Here is a 25606-nt window from a genome sequence, read left to right as displayed (position 1 = left end):
GGACCCAAGAGGAGACCTTATCTAGCGAAGAGGCCATCAAACACGCCGTTTCTAACAGGTTCTGAGAATAGATAAGCACCATAATTGCATCAAAGACTTTGGAAGCCGCCGTGTTATTTTTTCTATCATTTCCTGACAACTCTTTAAGACAACAGCTGCCATTACGGGGAACAGACGGCGACAACTAGAGAGGAGGATTGCACAGTTTTACTGGTTTTAACAAGAGAGAGGACAGTAGGACTGGCTAGAATGTCTGTTTAGTTTATTAATATATCTGCATCGTCGAAGACTTTAGAGCAGCGAGGAATGAATTTACGAAACAAAAGGAAACACATCTTGCACGCGCATGACATGCGTGCATACAGATATAAATGGATGCATGTAAACAAACTCTAGTTGTACGATAACATAATCAGAAAACAAAGCGCTATTCGATTTACAGACAACATTCTTTGACAAACTCTTCCATCGTGATGTAGTGCAGTTGAAGGAAGACGTCTGTTCTGAAGTCATATTCTCCAAGTTGTCTCGAATGATGGACTAAAGAAGACATATTGTAGGGAGAAGCAAATACCCGGAAGGTTTTAATGCAGTTCCATTATAATACCCACTCTACAAACATATTTATGTCGAATATCATCACTTAATCATCATTTCAGGAACATTTCCGTCGTAAATAATACAGAGACAAGGCAAATATGGCGTCACCATTTCGAACGTTCTCCATTGGAGCATTCTACAAACGAATAACTTTCGTGTGGGTAGCGTTAACTTTACAATTTATAATCTCCTTCGCATTACCGTCTATTTCGGACTCGTGCCTTATGCGAAATTCGTCTCGATATTTTATCGGCCAAATCGAGCACATCGACTCATTCCAATCTTCCCTATAACGCCAAAGGAGCTGCAAAGCTGTTTGCCTTCTATAGTCCAGGAAGGGTAGAACAGAGTTGCATAAGGTCTGGGAAGACAAGAGGGATTGTACCAAAGAGATTACATAATGTCTTCAATCCAGAAATTTAAAGAAAAAGGCTTAAAAGGGAATCTCGCCCTCACTGTGGGGGAAAGTGGCAACAATATCCTCTCCTCTATTAAATTTCCCCTGCATTAGACCACCTTCATTTACTAAGATACTCGCTCCAAAGCAACTATATGTGATGACGTCATCTCTGCTCTCTCAAATAAAGCATAGACTATGAATGTGAGATCACCACTTTCTACACTACTATACTTAAAAGAAATCCAGAGTGAGGTGAGGTCCCCGATGCGTATATCTTTCACTATTATTTATGCTGCGTTGTAGCGTTTCACTGTGTAGTTGCGATTTTTTTACTGTTCTCACAGGGTTCGTAAATTATTTTTTATCAACTGTATAGCGTATTTTTAGAAGCGGGATTTTCTTGCGTTTATCTTCCCTGATCCTGCAACTCCTCTGCGACTCATAATGTATTAATCTGTATCGTCACAGTAAATAACGTATGCTGCGTCCGGAAGGTGATTACTTAAAACCCCCAGGGATCACCGCGGAGCGTGCCCTTGCTTCTCCTCGGATTAATATAAATCGCCACTCTCACCGATGGTCGCTCAGAATTCCCACCTATTTGCGCCGTCTGACTTTTTTTTTCCTTTTTCGGTGGGCGTGTTACGGTTAATTCAAATGTTCCTTATTGATGTTACTATCCCTAAATATCTGCGTAGTTTGCCCAGCATTGCCCGCCCTCTTATCGTCTCACGCGATGTGTAGCATCCGCAGTGGGGAACAATCTGACTTGCCATTCCTTCTCGTGTCTGGTGGTGTCTTTCTGAACAATTGCTGTCGGCTTTTTCTCATAGTGCGTTAAATAAAGTGTAAGTTTAATGATGTCCTCGCTAGGAAAAGTCACCTTAGGTGGTCCGCAGGTACAAAAACAACTGATAAGACGATGAGAACCCATGAAGGCATCACGTGAAGTACCCTCTCGACCCTTATCTGTTTCTTAGTCACCGTGCAGTGATTGTGAGTAAGTGTTGCTCACATAGGGTATACGAGTTTGTAATATATAATATTTTTCCCTTCTAGCTTAATTAATGCATATTATGATACACGTTTTTATATTTGTGCAGTTTTGTTATGTATAAGGTATTACAATTGTAACGGTCATTCATTAAAATAAACGTAATATCCACGTGAAGGTTGTGTCTACCAACAAGATGGCTACGAGCGGTTGTTTTTAGAGCGGTTGTTATGAGCGGTGGAATTAAAGCTCAAGAATATTACAGACATGGGAGAGGGGCATTTAAAAGATTACGGACAGTTTATGAGATCTTTTACAGTTGATGAACATGACCTTATAAACGTCTTTTGTTGCCAGAATATTTAGCGCAATTGTTATAATCTTTTTTATATGTGTTTATTTGAATTCCGTGTGAGCGCCGCGAGGCAACTGTGGCTATGAGTGACGTACAGACGTGAACAAATGGAGAGAGGACAGCAGGAAGGAGTTGGGGACAGGTGGATTAATGTGCATCCTGGGCCAACTTCAGGGAGAACTGTGGGGGACATTCGTCTGTTAAGTCTTCGTAAAACACAGGGAAAACATCAGACAGCAGAGCCGGTGACAAGATTCGAACCCGTGTCAAGTCCCAGTCTCGGCGTAGCAAAGTGATCATCCTAACCACTATGCCAAGGGAGCTGGTTTTGGTATAATTCCACTCTTAAAGTAGACATCGGCAGGGAGAAGCAAATACCCGGAAGCTTTTAACGCAGTTCTATTATAATACCCACTCTACAAACAAATTTATGTTGAATACCATCACTTCATCATCATTTCAGGAACATTTCCGTCGTAAATCATACCGAGACCAGGCAAATATGGCGTCACCATTTCGAACGTTCTTCATTCGAGCATTCTACAAACGAATAACCTTCGTGTGGGTAGCGCTAACATTAAAATTTATAATTTATAATCTCCTTCGAATTACCATCTATTTCGGACTTGCGCATTATGCGAACATCGTCTCGAAATTTTATCGGCCACATAGAGCAGATTGACTCACTCGAATCTTCCCTATAGCACCAGAGGAGCTGCAAATCTGTTTGCCTTCTATAGTCCAGAAGGGGTAGAACAGAGGTGCATAGAGTCTGGGAAGACATCAGGGATTGTACCAAAGAGATTACATAATGCCTTCAATCCAGGAATTTAAAGAAAAAGGCTTAAACGGGAATCTCGCGTTCACTGTGGGGGAAAGTGGCAACAATATCCTCTCCTCTATAAAATTTCACCTGCATTATACCACCTTCATTTACTAAGATACTTCCCCCAAAGCAACCATACGCGATGACGTCATCTCTGCTCTCTCAATCATAGCACAGACTATGAATGTGAGTTCACCACATTCTGTACTACATTTTCTTAAAAGATATCGTATACTGAAGCATGCTATACTATTATACTATACTAGTTTGCTACTTAAGCCACCATTCAACATTTACGTGCTGCTTGTATGTAGTGATGTAACTCTATTCCTTCAGTCTTACTCTAAACCCACATTCCCACACCAGGAGGTGACACTTACTCGCACGACAAACAAGGGCGCGGTGAAAGATAACACCTTATCTGCTTTCCACATAAGCAGGTTTCCCATAAGCGTCCCTCCAGACCCCGCCAGGTTACCGATGGAGCTCCATCTCTTCACGTAAACATCAGTGAAACTCAAGAGTAAGGTGAGATCCCCAATGCGCATATATTTCACCATTATTTATGCTGCGTTGTAGCGTTTGACTGTGTAGTCGCGATTTTTTTTACTGTTCTCACGTTTGTAAATTGTTCTTTATCAACTGTATAGCGTAATTTTAGAAGCGGAATTTTCTTGCGTTTGTCTTCGCTGATCCTGTAACTCCTCTGCTACTCATATAGTGTATTGATCTGTAATGTCACAATAAGTAACGTACGCTGCATCCGGGAGGTGGTTACTTAAAATCCCCAGGGATCACCGAAGCGTGCCCTGGCTTCTCCTCGGATTAATATAAAGCGCTGCTCTCACCGATGGTCGCTCAGAATTCCCACCTATTTGTGCTGTCTGCCTTTTTTTTTCCTTTTTCGGCGGGTGTGTTACGGTTAATTCGAATGCCTGTCATTAATGCTAATATCCCTAAATATCTGCGTAGTTCGCCCATCATTTCCCTCTTATCGTCTCACGCGATCTGTAGCAACCGTAGTGGGGAACAATTAATGTCACTTGCCATCCCTTCTTGTGCCTGGTGGTGGCTTTCTGAACAATTGCTGTCGGCTTTTTTCTCATAGTTCGTTAAATCAAGTGTAAGTTTAATGATGTCCTCGCTAGGAAAGGTCACCTTGGGCGGTCTGCAGGTGCGAAAACAACTGATAAGACGGTGAGAACCCGCGAAGGCATCACGTGAATACCCACCCGAACCTTATCTCTCCCTTAGTCACCATGCAGTGAGTGTGTGTAAGTGTTGCTCACATAGGGCACATAGACGTTGTAATATATAATATTTTTCCCTTCTAGCTTAATTTTTTATATTTGTGCAGTCTTGAAACCTATAGCTCCCATTGATGGTCCTCTATTCGACAGAAAAGTTTTCGTTATGTTAAACCTGTAGGGCCCTGCTGTAGGTGAAATTAACCCTCAAGGACATTAGTGACATGCCATTTAAAAGTCAAGACTACGGACAGTTTATGAATACGTTGTGGATGCGATCTTCAATACAACGCAGCGACGAGCATGGATTTATGAAAGCCAGTTGTTGTTAGAACGCATGCAGCAAGCCCTGTATGGAATCTGAGACAACACAGTTTCCAGCACACTTGTGACGTCATGTCCCGTCGGTAACCTTGGAAGATCGCCATGGGGATGTCTCGTAAGTCACATCGGACATTGCAGGTGGGCCATGGGTCCGGCTTGGAAACATCGACGAGGATCGTAACTGAAGTGTTCGGTGGAGCCAGGGCACGATGAGCGCAGGGTCACAAAGACTGACACGTGATCTACCTGGTGCTTGAAAGAAGTACTGAAGAAAAAGGTTTGTAAGACTCGAATACTATTATACGCTCCATTGTGTGGTATTGCATTCAGCCAGATAACGTAGTTGACGGGGACTATAGCCCGCATTCCCTTGACGTTTTCTTTTTTTACCGTAGCAGGTATTCGATCAGCCACCCGTCAACACGTGCCATCACAGCGAGGGCTCCCAGGGAGGTCACCTTCTTGCACACGGTTGTAACGCCCAATAAGGTAAGTCCCGTCAGAGTCTCCCACTTACCAGAAACGACCGATTGACAAACAAACGCGTTTGCTGGAATCTGTTCCGTATAATTTCAGGCTAGATAAACATTTTGAACGTAGAACAGATTCCTTAAAGGGACTTTCTGGACTCCACATGCGAAGTAAATAGGCCTCATCACATGATCGTCATTCGTGTAGTAGTTTTTTTTTACGAACCCAAGCGGAAAATATTTTACTCATTGAATATGTTACTCGCAAATCGTTTATTTCGAGTTTCTTCGGTTATGTGACTGGTTGTTCGACATAATATTCTGAGTGTGAACAGATCTTCGAATATGTTTATTCGCGTCATCTTCTGCAAGCAACTGTTTCGATCCCTGACATCTGGGAAGTGAGAGCTTCGGCCACGCTGATTGGTTTTCGCAAACACGTGACTTTACCGGAAGTAGATGCAAACACATCTTCGAAGGTGTCTTCAGTGATGTCATGGCTGGTTTAGTTGCGGTATTCTGAGTGCGAATTTTCCACGCGCAATTACTTTTACTTTCATTTTGTTATAATTTTTTTACAACTTGATGGAAAGAGAGATACATAACAAACGTAAATATATAGTGTAACACACTAGTGCGTAAATAACGCAGTATAGGCAGTATAAAGACTAGTGTGCTTCTATAGATTAACTGCAGACGGCTTCATCAGTTGTAACGCTCGTTTTACCTCAGATAGGCGACCTTTTGAATCGCTATGTTTCTCGTGTGTGAACCACACTCTGAAAAACCTTCCTACTTTACAGAGACGATGACGACCGTTAGGACAAATAAATCGAAGCTGGAGCTTCACAAACTCCTTGAACGAGCAGTCCTTCTCTCCTACTACGACAAATTCATCGAGATAGGTGAGCCAAAACGGAACTTCATATCACCGGGCATTGTCAGTCAGGGACGTGACACTTTCATCGTCAACCACGCAGCGCCAACAGGTCGGGAGTGACCGCTGCCGAGGTCATGGGTGGTGTAATTTTCTGCACCGATTTGTAGCTTCCTTTGGTGAAGTTTCCCTCCCGAAAACAGCGTATATATTAAATAAACGGGATTTAAAAACTCGCACGCCCTCGGAAGTACTGAAAAAAATCTCCCCAGATATAAATAGCGTTGATCCCGTAACGTTTGGGGAAATATATTTTTCGTACGATTTTTCTTTTTTTCATGTTAGATGAAACACCCTACAACGAAGCCTCAAGTCCTGAGAACAAGTACATTATATTACTCGGAGAACAAGGAACAGTCTAAACCCTGGGCTACTCTAGTTTACATTATATTACTAAGAACGGCTACTTTACAGGACGCTTTGCATATTCTCAAGCACAACGATGGTCGCCTCATGATCTCAAAACTACGAATCAGAGGAAAATCTGTTGGAATATATATACACTATTACATCAATACTATGCACCATGTCAGTGCATTGGCAAAACACAAGGCAACTGTTCCGCCCACAAAAAAAAAAGAAAGAAAGAAAACACTGGTCCAGATAAATAAATCTTTGATATCGAAGACGAAGGCTGCAAACAATGACACTGGTACCTCTACAACGCATGGAGTCACGTGTCTTGATAAGACATCTGTCCACCCTAACCTCACTTACGGATTTGCCCTTAGGCGGGGACAATGTGCAGCAGCTTCGTGACTCCAGTGATCAAGATTTCGAAGAGTTTATCAACATGGTAGATATGGCCAGAAAGCCACCTCACGTCAAGAGGTTCAAGAAAGCACTGGCAGAGTGGAAACCAGACACAGGTAAATCGAAAACCAAATTTGGAGAAAGGGCTGGATCTTCATGTACCGCGTGTTGGCACGCGTGTGCGGTACATAATGGCCGTACAGAAAGTCGGCGTATCGTTGAACTTGGCCTCAAAGTCCAGCCCCACAAGCAGATCAGTTAACGAGCTATTTTCTGCAATCTCCGCAAGTCTTTCTAATGATTCTAATTGCTTCACGAACCTCCTACATGGAAGCAACGATCGCGTAGGCCTCTGTGGGAACGCCTGGCTCTCCGTATATGCATAACTTGGCAGAAGTGTAGGATAGTTAGATAGAATTGCAAGCGGCTGCATTCCTCTCTAAAGAGCTTACTCAACCGACAGTTACGTTACTGCCTCATTAGTCCTTCAGTCGTTTCCGACGATGGAAAAGTGCGTCTGAATCTAAGAATAAAAACGACAGTTTCAGCAACGTCCACTCCAGCGGATGGGGCAGAAGGGGCGCTTCACAACCTACTTCGAGGAGCAGATCTTCTCTCCTACCACGACAAGTTCATGGAGATAGGTGAGTCAGAATAGGCCGTGTCGATGCGTACGCGGAATACTAACGGAAGCTAGTCGTGCGTGTACATGTGCGGACAAGGGACGGTGGCCGCATGATTCAGAGCGTACCCGCGACCAATTAAGAGTTAATTTGGAGAAGAGAAAGATACGGAATAAATTTGAGAAAACGCAAATCTGCTTAGCACGTAATACATATTTTGACTCGCACCTTGTTTACAAGCATTGGGGAAGGAAAGAGAGGAGGAGCCCTACTGCTCCGAGAGGTGAAGCCGAGACTTGGGAGCCACTCCAGGTGGTCCTGGTAGAGACACACTACGGTAGTTTTGGTATCGCTTGAGTGTGCTCGAAACCAGGCGGGAGTCTAGGTCCAGGAGGTCCAGGGGCCCAAACCTCCAATTCTAGACTTGAACATAAGGTTCAAGGGTCGTCACCACCGCAGAACCCTCGGTGTCTCTCCGTCCAGAAATGTTGTACGCTGGTCTCATGTTATAGCGCGGTCACCGCCATGTATCGCGGTTGACGCAACTCTTCGGGATATTCCTACACTCCAAGAAAAAAAAGGAGTAAAACTGGGAGTAATTGCAGCTTCTACTCCCCTGGACTACAATTACTACCCATTTTAGTCCCAATAACCCGACATTGAGTCCCGACATTTGCTCTCCAGGACTGCAAATTGTCACTGAACTTCGCGAATGTTCTCCTGAATGCAAGAGTCTATGTAGATATGTGCCCTTGTTCAATTGGATGGCATATAAGACTGTATTACTTAGCCAACTTAGCAATTTTCCAGCCACACAGAGTAAGAAACAGTTCGTGCATTTTTTTTCTCGCAAATTGTGCCCTATGTATATGGCGCAACATTCTATATAACTCGATATGTCACGGTTTGGCGGCTTGCTTCAAAGTATTTTCGTGCATGCACACGAATTATGTACCTGGGACTCTTACAAAAGCGCGTGAAATACAGTCTCCACTCTGACATTCATTTACCGTATTTTCACGCGTATTAGCCGCGGCTTATGCGCGATTTTTTTTCCTCGCGGGCGCCCTGCGGCTTATCCACCGGTGCGGCTTATCTGATGACTATTTTTTCCTGGTATTTTCCCCATATGCCGATTTTAACGAAAGGGCCGGCAGTGTCTCTGGAACAGCACTGCCCTGCCGATGCACGAACAGTGCGTAACAGGGACGGGTCCACCTTCGAGTAGATTGATCTTCCTGGTGCATTCCCCCAAGCAGCTTTAAGGAAAGTGGTGACAGTGATTCACGTCTTCTGGAAGATCACTGACCCATCAGTCCACGAAAAACACCCGACAAGGGCACAATCCGATCTTGGTAGAACTCCAGAACTGACCTCCTCTTTGTACACTGTGCCGATCCCGGAGAACAGACCACAGGGTTTATGGCCTTCTCTATGGTCTCCTTTGTCGCACAAATCAGTCGTCTCGTATTGCCCGCGGCTTATCTGCGGGTGCGGCTTATCTGCCAGAAAATTTCAAAACGTCCCAAAAAACGCGTCCTGCGGCTTATCTGCGGTGCGGCTTATACGCGTGAAATTACGGTACTCCCAAAAGGGACTACTTTTTGTGGCAATGCGTTTAGTTCTCAAAAGCAGTAAAAGTAGTCCTTTTTTTTTTTCTTAGAGTGTAGGGTTCGCTCACCTTTCAACGTCTGCTGCGCCACCTGTGGCCGCACATAATCCCCATCAGTGTGTTTTAGTGGTACTTCTATAATGCACATAAGTCACGTGTCTTGGAACCTTAACCTAACCCTTTTGGAATTGTCTCTAGGTGGGGACAATGTTAAGCAGCTTTTTGACTTGACAGCGGAGGATTTCCAGGAAGTGATTGACCTTGTTGATATGGCCACGAAGCCATTTCACGTCAAGAGACTGAAGAGAGCACTGCGCCAGTGGACAGGACAGTCAGGTAAATGAAGAACCAAATGGGGAGAAAGGACTCCATCTTCGTGTATCCCGTATAAGCTTTCGGTACCGGTGTATAATGGCACCTTGAATGCCGGGAAGGCTTTCTTCGTTGGTTCACAAATCTAATATTACGAGCCAAGCAGCTGACAAGCTGTTTTCTGCCATCTTCGCAATATACCTAACCGATCTAATTGCATGGAAGAAAATTTCAAATTGAAACAGATGATCACATAGGTCATTTGGGGGTACCGGATTTCCGCATGCATGATTGTATAGAAATGTAGAATTGAGAGATAGAGGTACCGACAACCTACCCACAACTGACTCGATATTCACACGCGCTGTCGCCACATCAATCACTCTGTAGTCTTATCTCTGAGCATCGTTACAGGAAGATAGTGACAGGAGTTCCACGTTATCTTACAATAAATAATGATTTTGTGTGGATGTCGATCGATGGCTTAACAGTCAACATTGCTTTACAGTCACGGTGACGTCCAGTGCAGCCAACGAATCAGAAGAGGAACTTCACGTATTACTTCGACTAGCGGATCTTCTCTCCTACCACGACAAGTTCATCGAACAAGGTGAGTTTAAAAAAAATGAAGTGTGTCTGTGTGTATCGAATACAAGCGGAATCCAGGCAGGTTGTTGCATTTGCAAAGGCGTGTGTATCTGTGGGGCCGGTGGTGGTGAAAGCCGAAATATGAGATAGAGGAGAGTGGTAAGATAGAGAGAGTTAAGCCGTCGTCTAACGCTGTCCCGAATGCTAGGTCTTCTTCCTGCGCTGAAGAAGCGCTAAATTTCAGCTCGTAGACCTGTGTGAGCGCGCCACAAAAATTCTTCGCTTCGCTAATTGGCAGAGGGCGCGGCATGGTGGGTGGACGCCCCCAGCCAAAACGGGCCCTCGGGGTGTTTTTCATATACGTACTTTTACCATATAGCCGTGTGGATGCAACTAAACATTAAAAAGGCTAGCTCTCTATACAGTTACAATTATTATTACGAATAAATCTCCTTTGACAGATTGATAATTTCGGCATGCTGAGCTAAGACTGATGATGTTAGAATGATGGATTGGTTGTGTAGAAACTCGAAAATCGCCAATGGAGGGGAACACAAAAAGAAATGTTTAGTCCCGCCGTTTCGTACTCCCTTGTATGGTTTTTCTTGACATTCTTAGACATCATTTAAGAATACTTATTTTAGAATGGATTTAAATGTTTGCTGCATCCCCTGGAGTGAAAGAACGAAAAAGACTGAAAATAGGGTCTTTGGGATTGCAGAGGTTAAGGAGCCCTATAGTATAGGTTATCATAAAACTATTTAATGCGAGACAAAGACAAAAATTCGTATTTCAGGTCGGGTAAGGCCTTCTGCGTTAAGGATGTGTCTAATGTGTCCGAGGACACTTTACGGATGTTTAACCTCGGTATTGGATTTGTTTTCAGGCAAAGACAATGTGCAGCGGCTTTGTGACTCAAGCGACGAAGAGTTCCAGGCACTCGTCGAGCACGTAGGCATGGCCAGAAAGCCCCTTCACGTGAAACGATTGAAGAACGCACTCAAACAGTGCTCAGGCCATGCAGGTAATTGGAGAATTCCCGGGTTCTGGTAAAACGTCTCACTTTTCGTGTACATGCTCCTCGCACTCCATGGTAGTATTCACACAGGGCAGTCCGCATTGGCCAAGGGGAATTCGGTTGTATACGTGCAGTGTTTTTTGATTCCCAGGTCATAGGTTGAGTGTATACATAGTAGCAAGGTGTTACGTGGCACTGTAAATCAGTTGTATGTTGCTTTACGTTTCCTTTACTTCAGTCTCCGCTGTTATGCCTCTAATTATTCCAGTCATTCTCACGAACAATCCGCGATCCACAAAAGATGTTACGGACCCTTCGGAGCACTTACAGGTTCAGGTTATTAAAGGCATGTGCCTCAACAGGGATTCTGAACTTGGGAGGGGAAATTTGGGAATTGAAATGGGGGAAGGAAGCCACGCGGCACTCACTTCCGGTCGACACTTGTGTAGTGTATCATTCGCAGGACATCTCCCTCGTCAGGGACGCACCAAGTGTAGGTCATGGCCGTTTCTAGATGCGTGTGTCTTATCGCTGCTAGCGGTAGGGTCGCTCGCGAGGAGCAATACAGCCTCAAGAAACTCGAAAGAAGCAATAAGATACCTCTGAACTTATGCGCGTATTGCTTTGGAGTTGATATGAGTAGAGTTCCCAATGGATAGCGCATGAATGAACGGCAAGACGGGTGCATGCATGAGCGAAAGGGTGTTGAGAACCGATCACGTAGAGAGGTACGAAGGGAGTTTCAGTCTCCCTAGGACTCCCTTGTCAAGGGGGCTCCAGTTACATCAGTCATTGTGTCCTTTTATGACCGAGTGCTTCTCTGGAGCTTGCAAAAGAAGTTCAGTGAAGGTAATAAAGTAAGTGAAACGGTGGCCCCAGATGCTTCCTCGTCCATTTCTCATGTCAGGGGAGCAAAATCATCAGTCCCTCCAATGGTTTTATTATCTTGTCAATGAACAGCTCGATGGCTGTAAGTTGCTATAGGTCTGGTTCCCTTAAGGACGTGGACGTCAGCCGCGAGAGCTATGCACGATGGCTCACAAACCCTATTGACTGACATGTCTCCCGCATTTCAGAGCCAGCTGCGTTTCGAGATTCGCACAGACGATGTAATACGCGTCTCTTACCCTTTGTTGTGAAACTCTGTATACAGGCCCTCGTCGTATCGGAGAACCTTCGCTGAAATATGAACCGCGTAACAGGGGGTCAAGTGTTACATCCCCTTCTAATTATGTTCTTCCTCTTCCTGATCCAGTATAGCTTACGTATTCCTTTATGCTAGCAAGTCGATTTTATCTTATCTTAATGAAAATTTAAAACCTCACTGCACGGACGCATGTGTCTGTATCGCCTACAGTGAACTTCCTTTGCAGCCGTAATGACGTCCATTCCTTCAAACGAGTCGGAGCGTGAAGTTCACGAACTGCTTCAGCGAGCGGATCTCCTCGCCTACTACGACAAGTTCATCGAGAAAGGTGAGCCAGAATGCAACTTCGTGTCACCAAATATAGCGAGCTCACAGGTACTTCGGTTGTTTTTTTAAAGTGTTTTGTTTTAAGGTCACTATTTTTCGGCATGCTCGCTGAACGATTTTTCTGAAGTCAGCCTCGGTGGATCAGTGGTATACTGCGGCCAAGTGCCTCGGATTTGAAATGGCGCGAATAAAAATAAAAATAAATAAATGAATAAAAAGGACAATTTCTCTCACTCTTAGAGAGTACCTTAGAGAGTACCGTATTTTCACGCGTATTAGCCGCACCGCAGATAAGCCGCAGGACTCGTTTTTAGAGGAGGACATTTTGAAAATGTTTTTGCAGATAAGCCGCACTGGCAGATAAGCCGCGGGTAATACGGCGAGACTGCTCTGTGCGCTAAACCAGTGATGCACATAGGAAGTGAACAGAGACGCTCAACGCTCGTCAGCGCCGTACTCCCTGCCAGCTGCCCTGTTCCCGTACTTGTCCGCGAAGTCGACGACTTTTAGCTTGAAGCCGCTGTCGTGGCTGTGCCTCAGCGTTGGAGCCATGCCTCACCTCTAGCTGCCGTGCCCGTGTCCACGAATGCTACAGCTCTGGTCAAATGAGAACTGACGCTTAGCTGACCACGTTTTATCCCGATGACAGGTGTATTGAACCCTTCCTGTGGGTCTGCCGACAAAGGAGACCGTGGGGAAGGCCATAAACCCTGTCCACATTCCGCTGTCGGCATGATGTATAACGAAGGAGGTCAGTTCTGTTGTTCTACTAAGATCGGATTGTGCCGCTTGTTGCGTGTTTTTCGTGGATTGAGGGTTAGTCCACTCGAATGTGGAGTGGACCCGCCCCTGTTCCGTATTGTTCGTGCACTGGCAGGGCGCTCCTGTTCCGAAAAACATGAGGCACTGTCGGCCCTTTCGTTTAACCTGGGGTATGGGGAAACTACCAGGGAAAAATAGTCACCAGATAAGCCGCACCCACGGATAAGCCGCAGAGCGTCCGCGAAAAAAATAAATCGCGCATAAGCCGCGGCTAATACGCGTGAAAATACGGTACCTTGCGTGGTCTACAGTGCATTTAGTAAATCGTCTTCATGAGACTTGGAACGTGTTTAACTTAAGTGTTGAACTTGACCCTAGGCGTAGACAATGTCCAGCAGCTTTTTGACTCGACGGCAGAAGAGTTCCAGGAGTTCATGGATCTTGTTGGCATGTCCGGATTTCCTTTTCAACTGATGAGGTTCCAGAACGAACTGGAACAGTGGACAGGACACCCAGGTGAGCTACACACCACTGCACTGAGGCATAGCACTCGTACCTCGTATACTCCACCTTGGCATTCCTGCGCGGAACATAATGACTTTGGCGAACATAATGACGCGGAACATAATGAATTTACACGCTCCCCAACTATTTTTTAAATCTCCGCAATGCACCTAGTGTCCTACTGACTAACGACATAGACTGAAAGAACGAACGGGCGTATGGACCGCATGATGGACACGCCTATACCCTAATACGCCATTCAGTTTTTTTTCTCAATTTACACGCTATGTAGAACGTCGTGTCCACAGTGCAAACTAATAACGTCTATCGAGGTCTCGCAACCCGTTTAGATACGCAGATCAACAATCCACCGCTGTGTTTGTACTTATGTACCACATAATAGCCCCCGTATTTTTTTTTCTGTTTTTGCCATTTAAATGGGCCCTAAAGATGGTCGTGTTTTGCGTCTCATAGGGTACTGGACGCAGGTGTACTCCGTATTGAATGGTTATTATGTTAATACACGCACAATGCAGCGTAGGAAGTGTCTTTGTTATTGCCGTTTGCATGCGCTGGTGCTATACATTTTCCTTTGAGATGTCGTTCCAATGCATACACAATGTATGTAACACATATAACGCAGATACAAGTTCAAATATCATTTTTTTCCAGCGTGCCAACCAATCTCTTATTTTTTTCAGTCACAATGACGCCCGTTCCAGCAAAGAAACCGAGACTATCGGAGATTCACCACCTCCTTGAACCAGCGGGTCTCCTCTCTTACTGCGAGAAATTTGAGGACATAGGTGAGTACAAACGATTAGCACAGTTTGCACAGCACACAACACGCAGGGCGGTTGTTGGTTGTTGGTGCAGGCTATGGTAAGTGCGTACTGAAAACTCTGTCTTTCCGTTTGAGCCAAAACGCACTCTGTCGCCTCATGCCATGGAACAACCGCATGAGTCAGTTAGAAGGGAAATTCGCGGTAATGATGTAACCATTCACTGTGTCTATATTCCCAAATATGAGTCTTGGCGTTTTTCAAGTAACGAATACTCCCGACAACATCGGGAACTTTATTTTAAGATGATGAATGGGGAGTTCCATCTCCACGACAGAAACTCTACCTCATTGCTGGTGGAGATGTAGGGAATGGAATAATGAGCCCCTTGAGTATAACCACGGTCCTTCAATGGAAGTCCTATGGTGTCCAGAAAGGTGCAGAGAGCTTGGAGGGCAGAGCGTTAGTGGGCTGCGGATGTGGCCAGGGACCAAGCAGTTTTCTGTGGAGAGGGGAGGATGGGCGAGAGTCCAGCTGACTAACGTTGGTAGTGTGGCCAAAGAAAAAGAATGTGACCACAGCGGCAACGTCTGAAAGAGTGAACTTGCACACACTTTTACTGAATTGAGGCTTATTCGTGGAAGAAGCTAAGACACCATGCAGTATCTTACGACGAAATGTTAATCATTTGATGTCACGTAATTCATAAATAGTCCTAACGTGAGAAAAAGAATCTTTAATGTAACGTTTCAACGGGAACATTACATTAATTCGCAAATGCTCGTATACGAGCCCATGGGATTTCACGGTTACGGTTTTAGTCTTGGTGTGACGGGCGACTACGTTTGCCAATTTGTTTAATCTCGACCACGCTCGACGTCGCGGCCCTTAGAGGCTTAGTAAACACCACTGTGTGGAAGCAGATGCGGTTACTCTCGACTTTTTAGGAACACATTTGTCCATCCCAGTGTACTGTCTCGGGGCTGTTAACGCCGCCTGCCAACAAGCCAACCTCTCAATACGCATTGAGTTGAACAGTGTAGCAGCATCGTGCACCGAACGCTCTTGGGCAATTAGATGCGGATCGGAATCAACCCGCATTGAAAATGCCGTGCGAATTAGCGAAGGTTTCTGTGAAGAGTTTGCTTTTGTTGCAGTGACATTCCTGCCGCACATGAACACCATCTCATGGTCAGCAGCACTGGATGCCTGCCTGAGACGATGCCACTGCTTGATATTTGTTACCATGTGCTCGATCGGTGACCCTTTATGAAAATGATTGTGTAGGGTTTATTCTGTGATCACCTGCTCGAAGTCTTAGCATAAAATAATCTCTAGGTAAGGTTTTGACACCAGATTATCGTTTAGACATTATTTACGTCGCAGACTAATATCACATTTATTTTCCGCGCTGCAAGATCATGTTCGGCAGCGTCAAGCCCAGACAGAAACATATTATCGTTTACGACTGGAGATTTATAAATGACTACTAGGAAAAAAAGGGATAGAACTGAGACTAATTGCGGCTCCCTATAGTCCCTTAGACTCCTATTCCTCCCCATTCTGGTCCCCCAACCCCGACGTTTATTCCCTAGGACTGCAAATTTTTAGTGAACTTCGTAAAATGACCTTCAGAATGCAACAGTCTACGTAAATACGTGCTGTTGGCCAGTTTGGTGGCATAAGACTCAATAGCTGAGCCAACTACACGATATTCCACCCAGAGAGAGTAAGGAACTGTTAGCGCATCTCTCTTCTCAAATTGTACCCTATGTATGCCGCAATATTTTAGATCACTAAACTATTTTTTCTGTAACACATACGAAGGTGGGTATAACAACCTCCTGCAACGCATTCGTATAAACTGTGTTCATAAAGCCTCAGACGATTTTAACCCCAGTGTTGAAATTTCCCTTAGGCATGGACAATGTGCAGCAGCTTCACGACTTCACTGACGAAGAGTTCTACGAGGTCACCAACCTGGTAGGCATGGTCAGGAAGCCGTTTCATGTAAAGAAACTCAAGAAGGTACTCGAAGAATGGACGGGGCCCACAGGTAACCGAAAGGCCAACAAATTTGGGGGGTGGGGAAGGGATCCATTTTCTTGCACATGATGTTACACAAACTTCCACACTCCACGTTCTTATTCTCTGTAGACTCACTTCAGTGCTTGATGTCATGGGGGTGCGGCGGCGCTGCTGTCGTGCTTGGTGGGCGAAAACCGCGCAATAATTGAGTCATTGTGTGTTTTCGGTCAGTATTAAGGGCATGCCGCAAAGTGATGTAGCCATTGCATATCCTTCGCGGTATAGAATGGACAAATAAGTCGCATACTCCGTTTCCTCTACCAGCTACGTCTACTTCATGCGCGTGAGTGGGCGCACCCTCTTGATTACAAACTGAAGTGGGTCTATGCGTTACACAATGCCAAATATATTTTCCTCCAGAGCTTGTTAGTTGATTGGCAGATCCCCTGCTAGGCTTCCAACTAGCATCTCTCGTGCGTTGTTTTCTTTCTTCGTTTCATTTCTAATCTCCCTAATTGCTGTGAATGATTCTATCCTTGATCACAGCCACGGCCCCATATTCGCTGACGGGTAGCCCATTGGGCCAGCATACATAAATTTGTACTAAGGCAGGCGATGAGCAAGATGAGAAAGAAGCGACGTGGCGGCACTGCATGCCAGACTCACCGTGAGGCCATTACATCGGTCTTTGTGTTTTCTAAAAAGGAGCTGTAACGTAAATGGCACACATGTAGAACATCCGTGCTTTCCTCGAAGCTTGTAACTTGGGCGCTTCAGGTGCCTAACGTCTCTGCTGTAAATCCTCCTGCTCTTTCAGCGATTGAATTTCAAATATTGCTTGCCAAGCAAAGGATGCCGATTCCGCTGCCTACTCAGACGTGACAACCCTTACTCGACTAGAACGCCGTCTTCCGAAAAGGCAAGGAAACACCCAAGCCAAGTTCGGGGCCGTATTCGCGAGTGCAGTGCACGCCTCATTATCGAAGGTGCAGGATTTGTGTTTCTCAGAATACAAGCCCGTAAGCCTGATATCCGTATGAACTATGAAGTGCTTGGATGCGAGTTTTCGGAGGCAGTGCTCAGCGATGCAGCGACACAGAGACGCGGGGAGAGAGAAAGACCAACAGAGGGCGCGGACCGCGCACATACTCGAAAACTTATGTTGCTTCACTTGTGTTCCGTCCTAGCATTGTTCTGAATTCATTAATCATTTGTACTGATCTTTTATCATAATATTATTGTTGCTTCACAATGCGTTGCAATCTTTAATCGTCCATATTGGCTTCCTCGTGCTGTTCCCATGCTCCTATTTTTTCATTAAGGAACTCACGTTACATACATGGCATTCCCTATCCCCGAGCCGTCCATGTGTATTTTTTCTCGTTATTCTGGTTCTGTGTTTCCCTCGCAATAAGTGTACTAATGCTTCATTGCTTGTTTGTATCTAGTCTTGTGTACTCGCATTTGTCTTGTTCTTTTGTGTCTACTTGTTTTCTACCTCTGTCTTCTTGCAAGGATATGATACGGTCGACGGCTATAAGGAAGCCGAACACTTCCATCCCCCTGTCTTCTGATATGTGTCGGATGAAACGAACCTGTTCCCGTGAAATGACTGTCGTGTTCTCGAGAGTCAATTAACGAAACAAGCAGAGGTATCGATGAACACTGGAAACTCAAAGACACTAGACAACAACCTAAAATACAGCAGCGACGACATATCATTGCTGCTTTTATTATGCAGCGTGATCCCAGAGCAAAAAAACAAGAGTCCCTGTAGCCACTGTTGCTTCGCGGCGCAAACACCGAAAAACGAGTCGCGGTCCAAACAAATTACCGCACTTGACCTGTTTCTTGTATTCCAAATAGTGTTGCTTACGTTCCTAAATTCCTCGTTAAAATTACAGGAATTTCTCGCTCCAAGGACATGGCTTCGACATCTCAATTTGATCTCAACATGGAAAGGTCGTCACAGTGGAAAGACCTCAGGAAGGAAATGCACGAAGCCATTGCGGCGGAAGACGAGGCTCGTGTTCTAAAGTGCCTGGATGCTGCACCTGCTTTGAAACTTTGGCTGGATCCTGTGAAAGAAAAATCAGCTCGTTACAGAGCTGTTAAAAAGAAAGCCATCCGTATACATGGCCTCTTAGTCTCGCGTGGATGTGGACTCAAGAACGACAAAGAAGCATCCTATTATCGATATCTGACAGGCGTTCATCGAGCTGAAATTCGACGGCAACGATACTACACCACAGAATGCAAAGACTCCTACATCTATTACTTGAAAAGCAAATCAAGGAGCCACGTCGGATGTGATGACTTCCAAGAGCGATTGGAGAAGATGTTCAGGGAACTTTCAACTGACCAATTAAACGAGAAAATATTGAAAGTTGTTGCCACAGCACCGCATCTGGATATACGATTCGACTACAACAGTGACAACGTTCAGGGGATCACGGGGTGCAGCGGCAGCCGCGTCCTGGGACTTGCTGATTACGAAAAGCAAAGAATTTCTATCGGAGGCGGAGCAACGGAAGCCAAAGTCCGGGGCACGTTCATTCACGAATCTTGTCATTTGGCACTTCATCTGGTGTATAAAAATGATGGCAAGCCATATTTCCGCAAAGATACAGAAATGGAACGGCGATACAGAGCCATTCTGGATGACATAAAACGAAGAGAAAATGATGTGGATGACTTGATACGACTAGCTTTGATGAAAAATGAAGAACAAGAAGCGATTGTTCGCATCCCACACATACTAACTGAATATGGCAGCGATCGTGGAAATAGGGTTCTCGAAAAGGAGGTACCGGAACTACGAAAGTTTTTCGAGGATACCGTCATCCCGGACATGCAGAAATACATTCAAAATGGAATCCCATCGATAGATGCGACAATGATAGAAAAGGTAAACGATAGACTCAACAAAGCTTTCTACATTGGCAAACTGAAGGTTAATTTCGAGAACCAACCGAAAAACAGTGTCTGGGAAAACGGGTTGCTTCACGTAGTTACGGGCCCAGAATTGAGGCTTCTCGAAATAATGGTTCACAACGCTGTGCAATCTGCGGGACTTCCGTACATGTTTTTCGATGCAAAACAGCTGGACTCAGCACTGGAGGATGTGTTACTAGACTACAAATATGCGTTTGTTCTTGTAACGGTCCATCCAAAGGAAGACGTCCGAAAGATGATTAAACATTTCAGTGAAGCATCCTGTGTCACTGGATCAAAAGTCATCTTGCTCGTGGAAGACAGTGGTAAAGACAACGTGATGAAACAAGTGCAAGAAGATGCATTCTTTGGCGAGAGGCACAAAGTTCATAGGATCGACGAAGCAAGCTTTGCGCACGTCACATATATCTGCAAAAAAGGAGTTTTCGAAAATTCCCGCCTAAAACTTCAAGGCGAAGACCTTTCTAAGCTTTCGGACGCAACGACTATAGATGCCTTCTTACGTTGCGTAGACACTGCGGTTTTCCTAAAGTTATGCGAGTCGGGGAACATTGACCTGGGACCTCCTCTTCAAGAACTAGAAGAACGTGTTCAGAACTATTATGTGGAACGAGAGTGTAGAAGAGCCGTGGAAATTAACTTGAAGGAATGCAATCTAGATGACGACAGTGAGGCATTCGCTCTTCTGGGCTGTACACACAATCAGGTCGCAACACTTCTACCTCCCGGTTGTAAGCCAAAAGCCAAGGAGGAATTAGAGAACTTCGAGAAAGTCGTACTCATACGACAGTCAGATAACTACGAAGCTCTACTGGAAAATGTTCATTTCGAAAACAAAATAGTGCACCTGCTAAAGTTCGACGAATCTCGTACTAGACTCTTGTGGACCACATCAAATGGTCGTCTTAGTCACCTTCCAATGACGGGAAGTGAGAGTTACAACGAGGACGCCTTGTTAAACGTAAACGAGAAGGTTGTCATAGTCTCTGGTGCACCAGGTATGGGAAAGAGTACTCTAGCAAAGCGCTTGTGCACAGAAGTAAAAAATCGAGATACGAAGCGGTGGGTTATGTACGTCGACCTTCCTCAGAGAATGGCATCTGTTAAGACAGCGTCGCCGAGTCAAGCGGATATGTGCAGGTATCTAGCGGATCTATGCCAAGTACAAAAAGATGGTCTGGAGTTCGCTTTGTTCGAGGAAAGTTTGAACGTCGGAAGCCCTTTCAAGATTGCCGTCATCTTCGATGCCTTCGATGAAGTGAACGAGGAATGCCGCAAGTGCGTCTCGGAGCTTACATCGTTTCTATCTGAAAAGAAAGCTTGCAAGATATATATGTTTACTCGCACTGTATTTAAGTCCCATGCACAAGATGCTTTCCACACGGTGTCATATGAACTCCTTCCTTTTTCAGACGAAAATCAGGAGGAGTTCATTAGAAAATATGAGGGAACAGCTCATTCAACCAATGAAAATACTGGAGTCTCCAAGCTGTTCCAGCGACTGCACACGAACTTGAAGGAGACAAACAAGACAATCCTAGAAACCCCTCTCCTGCTTCGTATGATCTTTGAAATGAAGAATGGGGAAATTGCAGAGTCTGACGATTACTCTTCGTTACTTAAACGTGCAAACATATCAGCCGATAAGAATAAGAACTTATATATTGTACACGTGTACAAGTTGTTTGTGTGGTACAAGCACCTTGTATTCAGAATTGAAAAAAGAAAAGAAAATCTCCGCCTACACGCCGTACAAGAGGAGAATGACTCCGCAGCGCTTCAGTTTTACGAAAACCATAAACTCCTCGCTATGAAGTGTATATTCCCTCAGGAAACCTTGAAATACTTATTGAACAAAGACGAATTAGAGAATATAGAGCCCGAAGGACGTTTAATGAAGGACGCAGCTAATAATTGTCTCAAAGAAGGATTTCTGAATGGTCTGAACAACGGAATTCCAGAGTTCGTTCATAAGACATTCGCTGAATTCTTTGCAGCCGATTACTTACTGAAGAAAGCGAAAGTAACAGAAAATTTAGACCTGAGGGATGTCATTGTCAATCTGTACCGTGAAGAAGAATACAGCGGTGTAATGATGTTGTTCGACGCACTGGCATCGGAGTCCTTTCCCCTTCACTCTGCTGTGATGAACAATGACGCTTCATATTTTAAGCAACGTGTTATCCAAGGAGAGGATATGTTGAAAGTCGATGAGCTCGAAAGGACGCCATTGCACGTAGCAGCCCTGCATTCTGATCAAGCAACATTGAAGAAGCTTCCGATGGATGATGAGCTAATCACGAAGGATTTGTTTCAACTGTCACCGTTTGGGTACGCAGAACTGCGGTCTCCATGGGACGCAAAATACGCTGGAGAGTGGATGGAATCCTTGCGGACTGAGACTTCGGCTGCGGGAGACAGACTTAACGTGTTATGCGCTCGATGCAGTGAGGAAGCAGTGAAACGTTCTACCAAAAATCTACGCACGTGTGAAACCTTCGAGGAAAAGAGACATTTTCTTGAACGAGCAATATTCACGGCTGTGAGACACGACCTACGAGCCGTTTTAGACGTGTATCTGAGCTATGTGTCCCAGAAAGAGAGTACCGTAATCCTAGACAGAGGCATCATGGACCAATTAGGATCACGCAACGAACGAAGCTTGAGATGTTCTGCAGAGTCTTCGGTAATTGGAAACCTTGATAGTTTTACAGACAGTAGCAATAGAACTGTCCTTTTTTACGCAAAGTCTGAGACTGTTTGTAAAATGCTCCTTCCTTACTGCGATACGGGAATTCTTGATAAGGATGGAAACACAATGTTGCACATTAGTGCGAATGAAGGAAATCTGGAGACAACACAGTTTTACCTCGCACATTTATCCGCTAACAATAGAAATAGAAAATTTCAAACTCCTTTGCACTTGACTAGAGATGCAGAGATTGTGAAGCTACTTCTTCCTCTTTATCCCTCAGTGAATGTTCTCGATTATGAGCAACACACTCCGATGGATATATGTGCAGAGAGAGATGATTTGGAGGCCATGAAGTTGTTACTCCTTCGCACTCGGACATATGACACACATCACATGAGACCGAAGACAACGCTTCATGTGGCTTCTGCCTCTCTTTCCCTTAAAGCTGTGACGTTTCTTCTACCTCACACAAATGTGCATATGCTTAACTACAGAGGAGAAACGGGCTTAGACGTTGCTTGGACAAGTTGGGAATATCTGTTGAGTTCGGATTGCAACGTTATGAGGTGTCTCATCCCACACTCGCTCGTGAACTCACCTGAAACGTTCGGCTCATCACCGTTGTACGTCTGGGCGACAGATGGTGGAAAGAAAGTGATGCAAACTCTATGGCCTTATTTGCGACACGGTGACCCTAGGCATGCACAGAGGATCAGCAGAAGATATGTGTTTGTGTGGATGAAAAGCGATTTCCAAGAAATTTGGTGTCTGAAACTTCTGTTCCTCCATTTAGATGACATCGCTGATGATCGTTATAGCCATAAACTGCTACATGATGTGGCCAAGGAGAAGCTACGTCAGATCGAAGAAGTAAATTACATTAATTACATGAAGCTGTTACTGCCTCATTTAAATCTCACTGAGCAGGATTATGTAGAACGTGGAGTAAAAAATGAGGACATCGTTACCTTATATCGGGGATGGTCGCACATGAATAACACCGATGATCCCCACATTCACGATGTCAACGCGGAAATGGTCGGCGACGATGGCAATGCGAAGTTGCTCATAGAAGCAGAGCAAGGAAATGTGGAAGCTGTTAAGAGTCTCCTCTTCATCCTCTCCCATTCATCCGTGTACTTTACAGATGAAAAAGAGAACACTGCATTGCACTTGAGCGCGAGGAAGGGACACGCGAATGTGGTGAAGCTTCTCATTCCTTTTTATACATCAGTGGACGTGATCAATGTGGGTCGAGAGACACCAATGCATGTGTGCGCCTCATATGGACACATGGACGTTGTGAAGTTATTATTACTCCGCTCTAGAATCAGTTCCCGTGACAAGGATGGAAGCATACCTCTTCAATTGGCCTGTGAAAGTGGTGCCGTTGATATCGTGAACTTCCTTCTTCCACACTCATTCCCTAATATGCCTGGCGTGTTGCGTTACACGTGCTGCGCTATTACCGCTGTAGAAAGGAAAATGAATGTTGTGAGATGTCTCATCCCTCACTCTCTTATAAACTGTCCTGATTGGACAGGTGATTCACCAATGCGAATGTGTGCAAAATATTATAGGAGAGAAGGACTGGTGACATTATTGCCATATTCTTGTGATTATGACGCTGCGAGTTTATTGACTATTTTCCCGCTGTCATTTCTTAAAGACAATATGAGTATGAAAACTATGCCTTGTGTGAAACTGATGGTACTCCACTCAAATGTCATGGCAGTAGATAAGCAGTTCTGTGCAACACTCAGCCCCATTCGAAAGTATTATGTAGAGAGTGATTTATTCTGGCATCCAACAGAGTTCGAGACATCACTACTCCTGAAATATATTCCTCATACAAATGTTTCTGCTAAGGATGATGAAGGCAAGAAACTATTACAAGAAGCCCTCCAAAGTAGTCAAGATCCCAAATTGGTTAGCTTCCTTCAGAAATGGACTAGCTTGAGTGACTTTCATTCATGATGCTCACGATTGTTGGCAACGGTTGTGATTAAGTACCAAGTGGCACCGAGCTGTCAATGGACACGAGCTCTGAAGACAATATAGCAGTTTTAATAGAGGTTTCAATAGCTGTATACTAAGTCCTTGCCTTCATCCGAGAAAGCACAAATATTCATCCAGTGTCAAAAATGAAAGAAAAAAGATCACTTTTCTGATTTTTTGTGATTGTGATTATGACTAACGCGTTTTGTTTCTTCTTGTTCCTTATGTTACAAAGTACCGTTCCGTAGTAGATTCATAAGGTGATTTGAAAATGTGTAAAAAATGTGTCTATTCCTAATGTGCTAGTTATATGGTTAGCTATGATATGCCACAGTATTAGAATACGGCTGCGTGCGATTATGTTTATATAGTGCATCTGACGTAGACTAGAGATAACTATAATACAGCTGTTATACTTTTTAGAGTGGTAATGGCTTGTCACCAATGTTACTCGAAAGATGTGTGAAGTTTAATCCATCTAGCAGGGTGATACGCTTCAACACTGGAGATATATGGGTCCGAAGTTTACCGCCCTTGGTGTCAAATGTAAATGAACAAAAGTGTTTTTCGCACATTGGAGAATGCTTAATTCAAATTAGTTTGGAACTCTCGCTCACTTCGCTGCAGAGTTGTGTAAAGTAAATATTGTCGAGCGAAACACATGTGTGATACAGTCGTACTTTTATTACGACCGAATAAATGTATGGGTTCCAAATTGGATTTCTGTACGTGTGATTAAATGATTATATGCAGTTGTCCTTGGAAGTAATGTGTCCACTTAGATGTCATCAAGAGATGCAGATGGGGAGAAAATTCTGTGAACCGGTAAGCAAAGATGAAGGGAACTGTCCCAGGAGGAGAGCCGCCCATATATTTCGTACAGACTGTTATTCCTCTTCATCATGAGCGAGAATCAGAATTAGCGGCTCGCACACAGCGCAGGACATGTCCTAGAGCCTCATAGCAGCCACAAGGACACGTGTTTCGAGGGGACGCAAGTTATAGTTATGGCCAAGCTTGTGAAAGCTCGGGATGCGTGCTTTAGTTGTTATTACACTTACTTTTGCGGATTTTAACTACCCGAGCAGCACACAATATTGGTCCAATATTGGCACTGTCTCGGTTTTAATGAGCCTAATGAGGGCCAGTCAAGCCAATGAAGAGCAATAAGGTGTTATCCTGGCTCATCCTACTCTCACCACCGTGCTACCCATGGCAGTGTTTCAATACCTACACAGGTAAATATAAGAAAAAAGATGAAAGAGAGAGAAAAAAAATAATGCATTCTACTGTGATGCCTTCCCGTTATCGTGCTGCCATTCAAACCAATTAAAACGAGACCGGAGTGG

The 25606-nt window shown here is 44.6% G+C and overlaps 1 protein-coding gene across 1 annotated transcript; it reads left to right on the top strand.

The window, feature by feature from the left end:
* Positions 1-3612: 3612 nt before the first annotated feature.
* On the top strand, positions 3613-24977 carry LOC135371356 (uncharacterized). Its single transcript, XM_064605420.1, has 14 exons — positions 3613-3703; positions 4885-5023; positions 5142-5235; positions 6020-6121; positions 6885-7022; positions 7449-7550; positions 9340-9477; positions 9962-10063; positions 10928-11065; positions 12433-12534; positions 13674-13811; positions 14501-14605; positions 16500-16637; positions 18514-24977. Exons 4-14 carry the CDS (start codon positions 6025-6027, stop codon positions 24234-24236), a joined length of 6921 nt encoding a protein of 2306 aa, XP_064461490.1. The 5' UTR covers positions 3613-3703; positions 4885-5023; positions 5142-5235; positions 6020-6024; the 3' UTR covers positions 24237-24977.
* The last annotated feature ends 629 nt before the right edge of the window (positions 24978-25606 follow it).

Source organism: Ornithodoros turicata, unplaced genomic scaffold (genome assembly GCF_037126465.1).
Source record: "Ornithodoros turicata isolate Travis unplaced genomic scaffold, ASM3712646v1 Chromosome104, whole genome shotgun sequence".
NCBI classification, from domain to species: domain Eukaryota; kingdom Metazoa; phylum Arthropoda; class Arachnida; order Ixodida; family Argasidae; genus Ornithodoros; species Ornithodoros turicata.
Note: the sequence above shows the minus strand (reverse complement) of the source record. Positions and strands in the feature narration are given on the sequence as shown.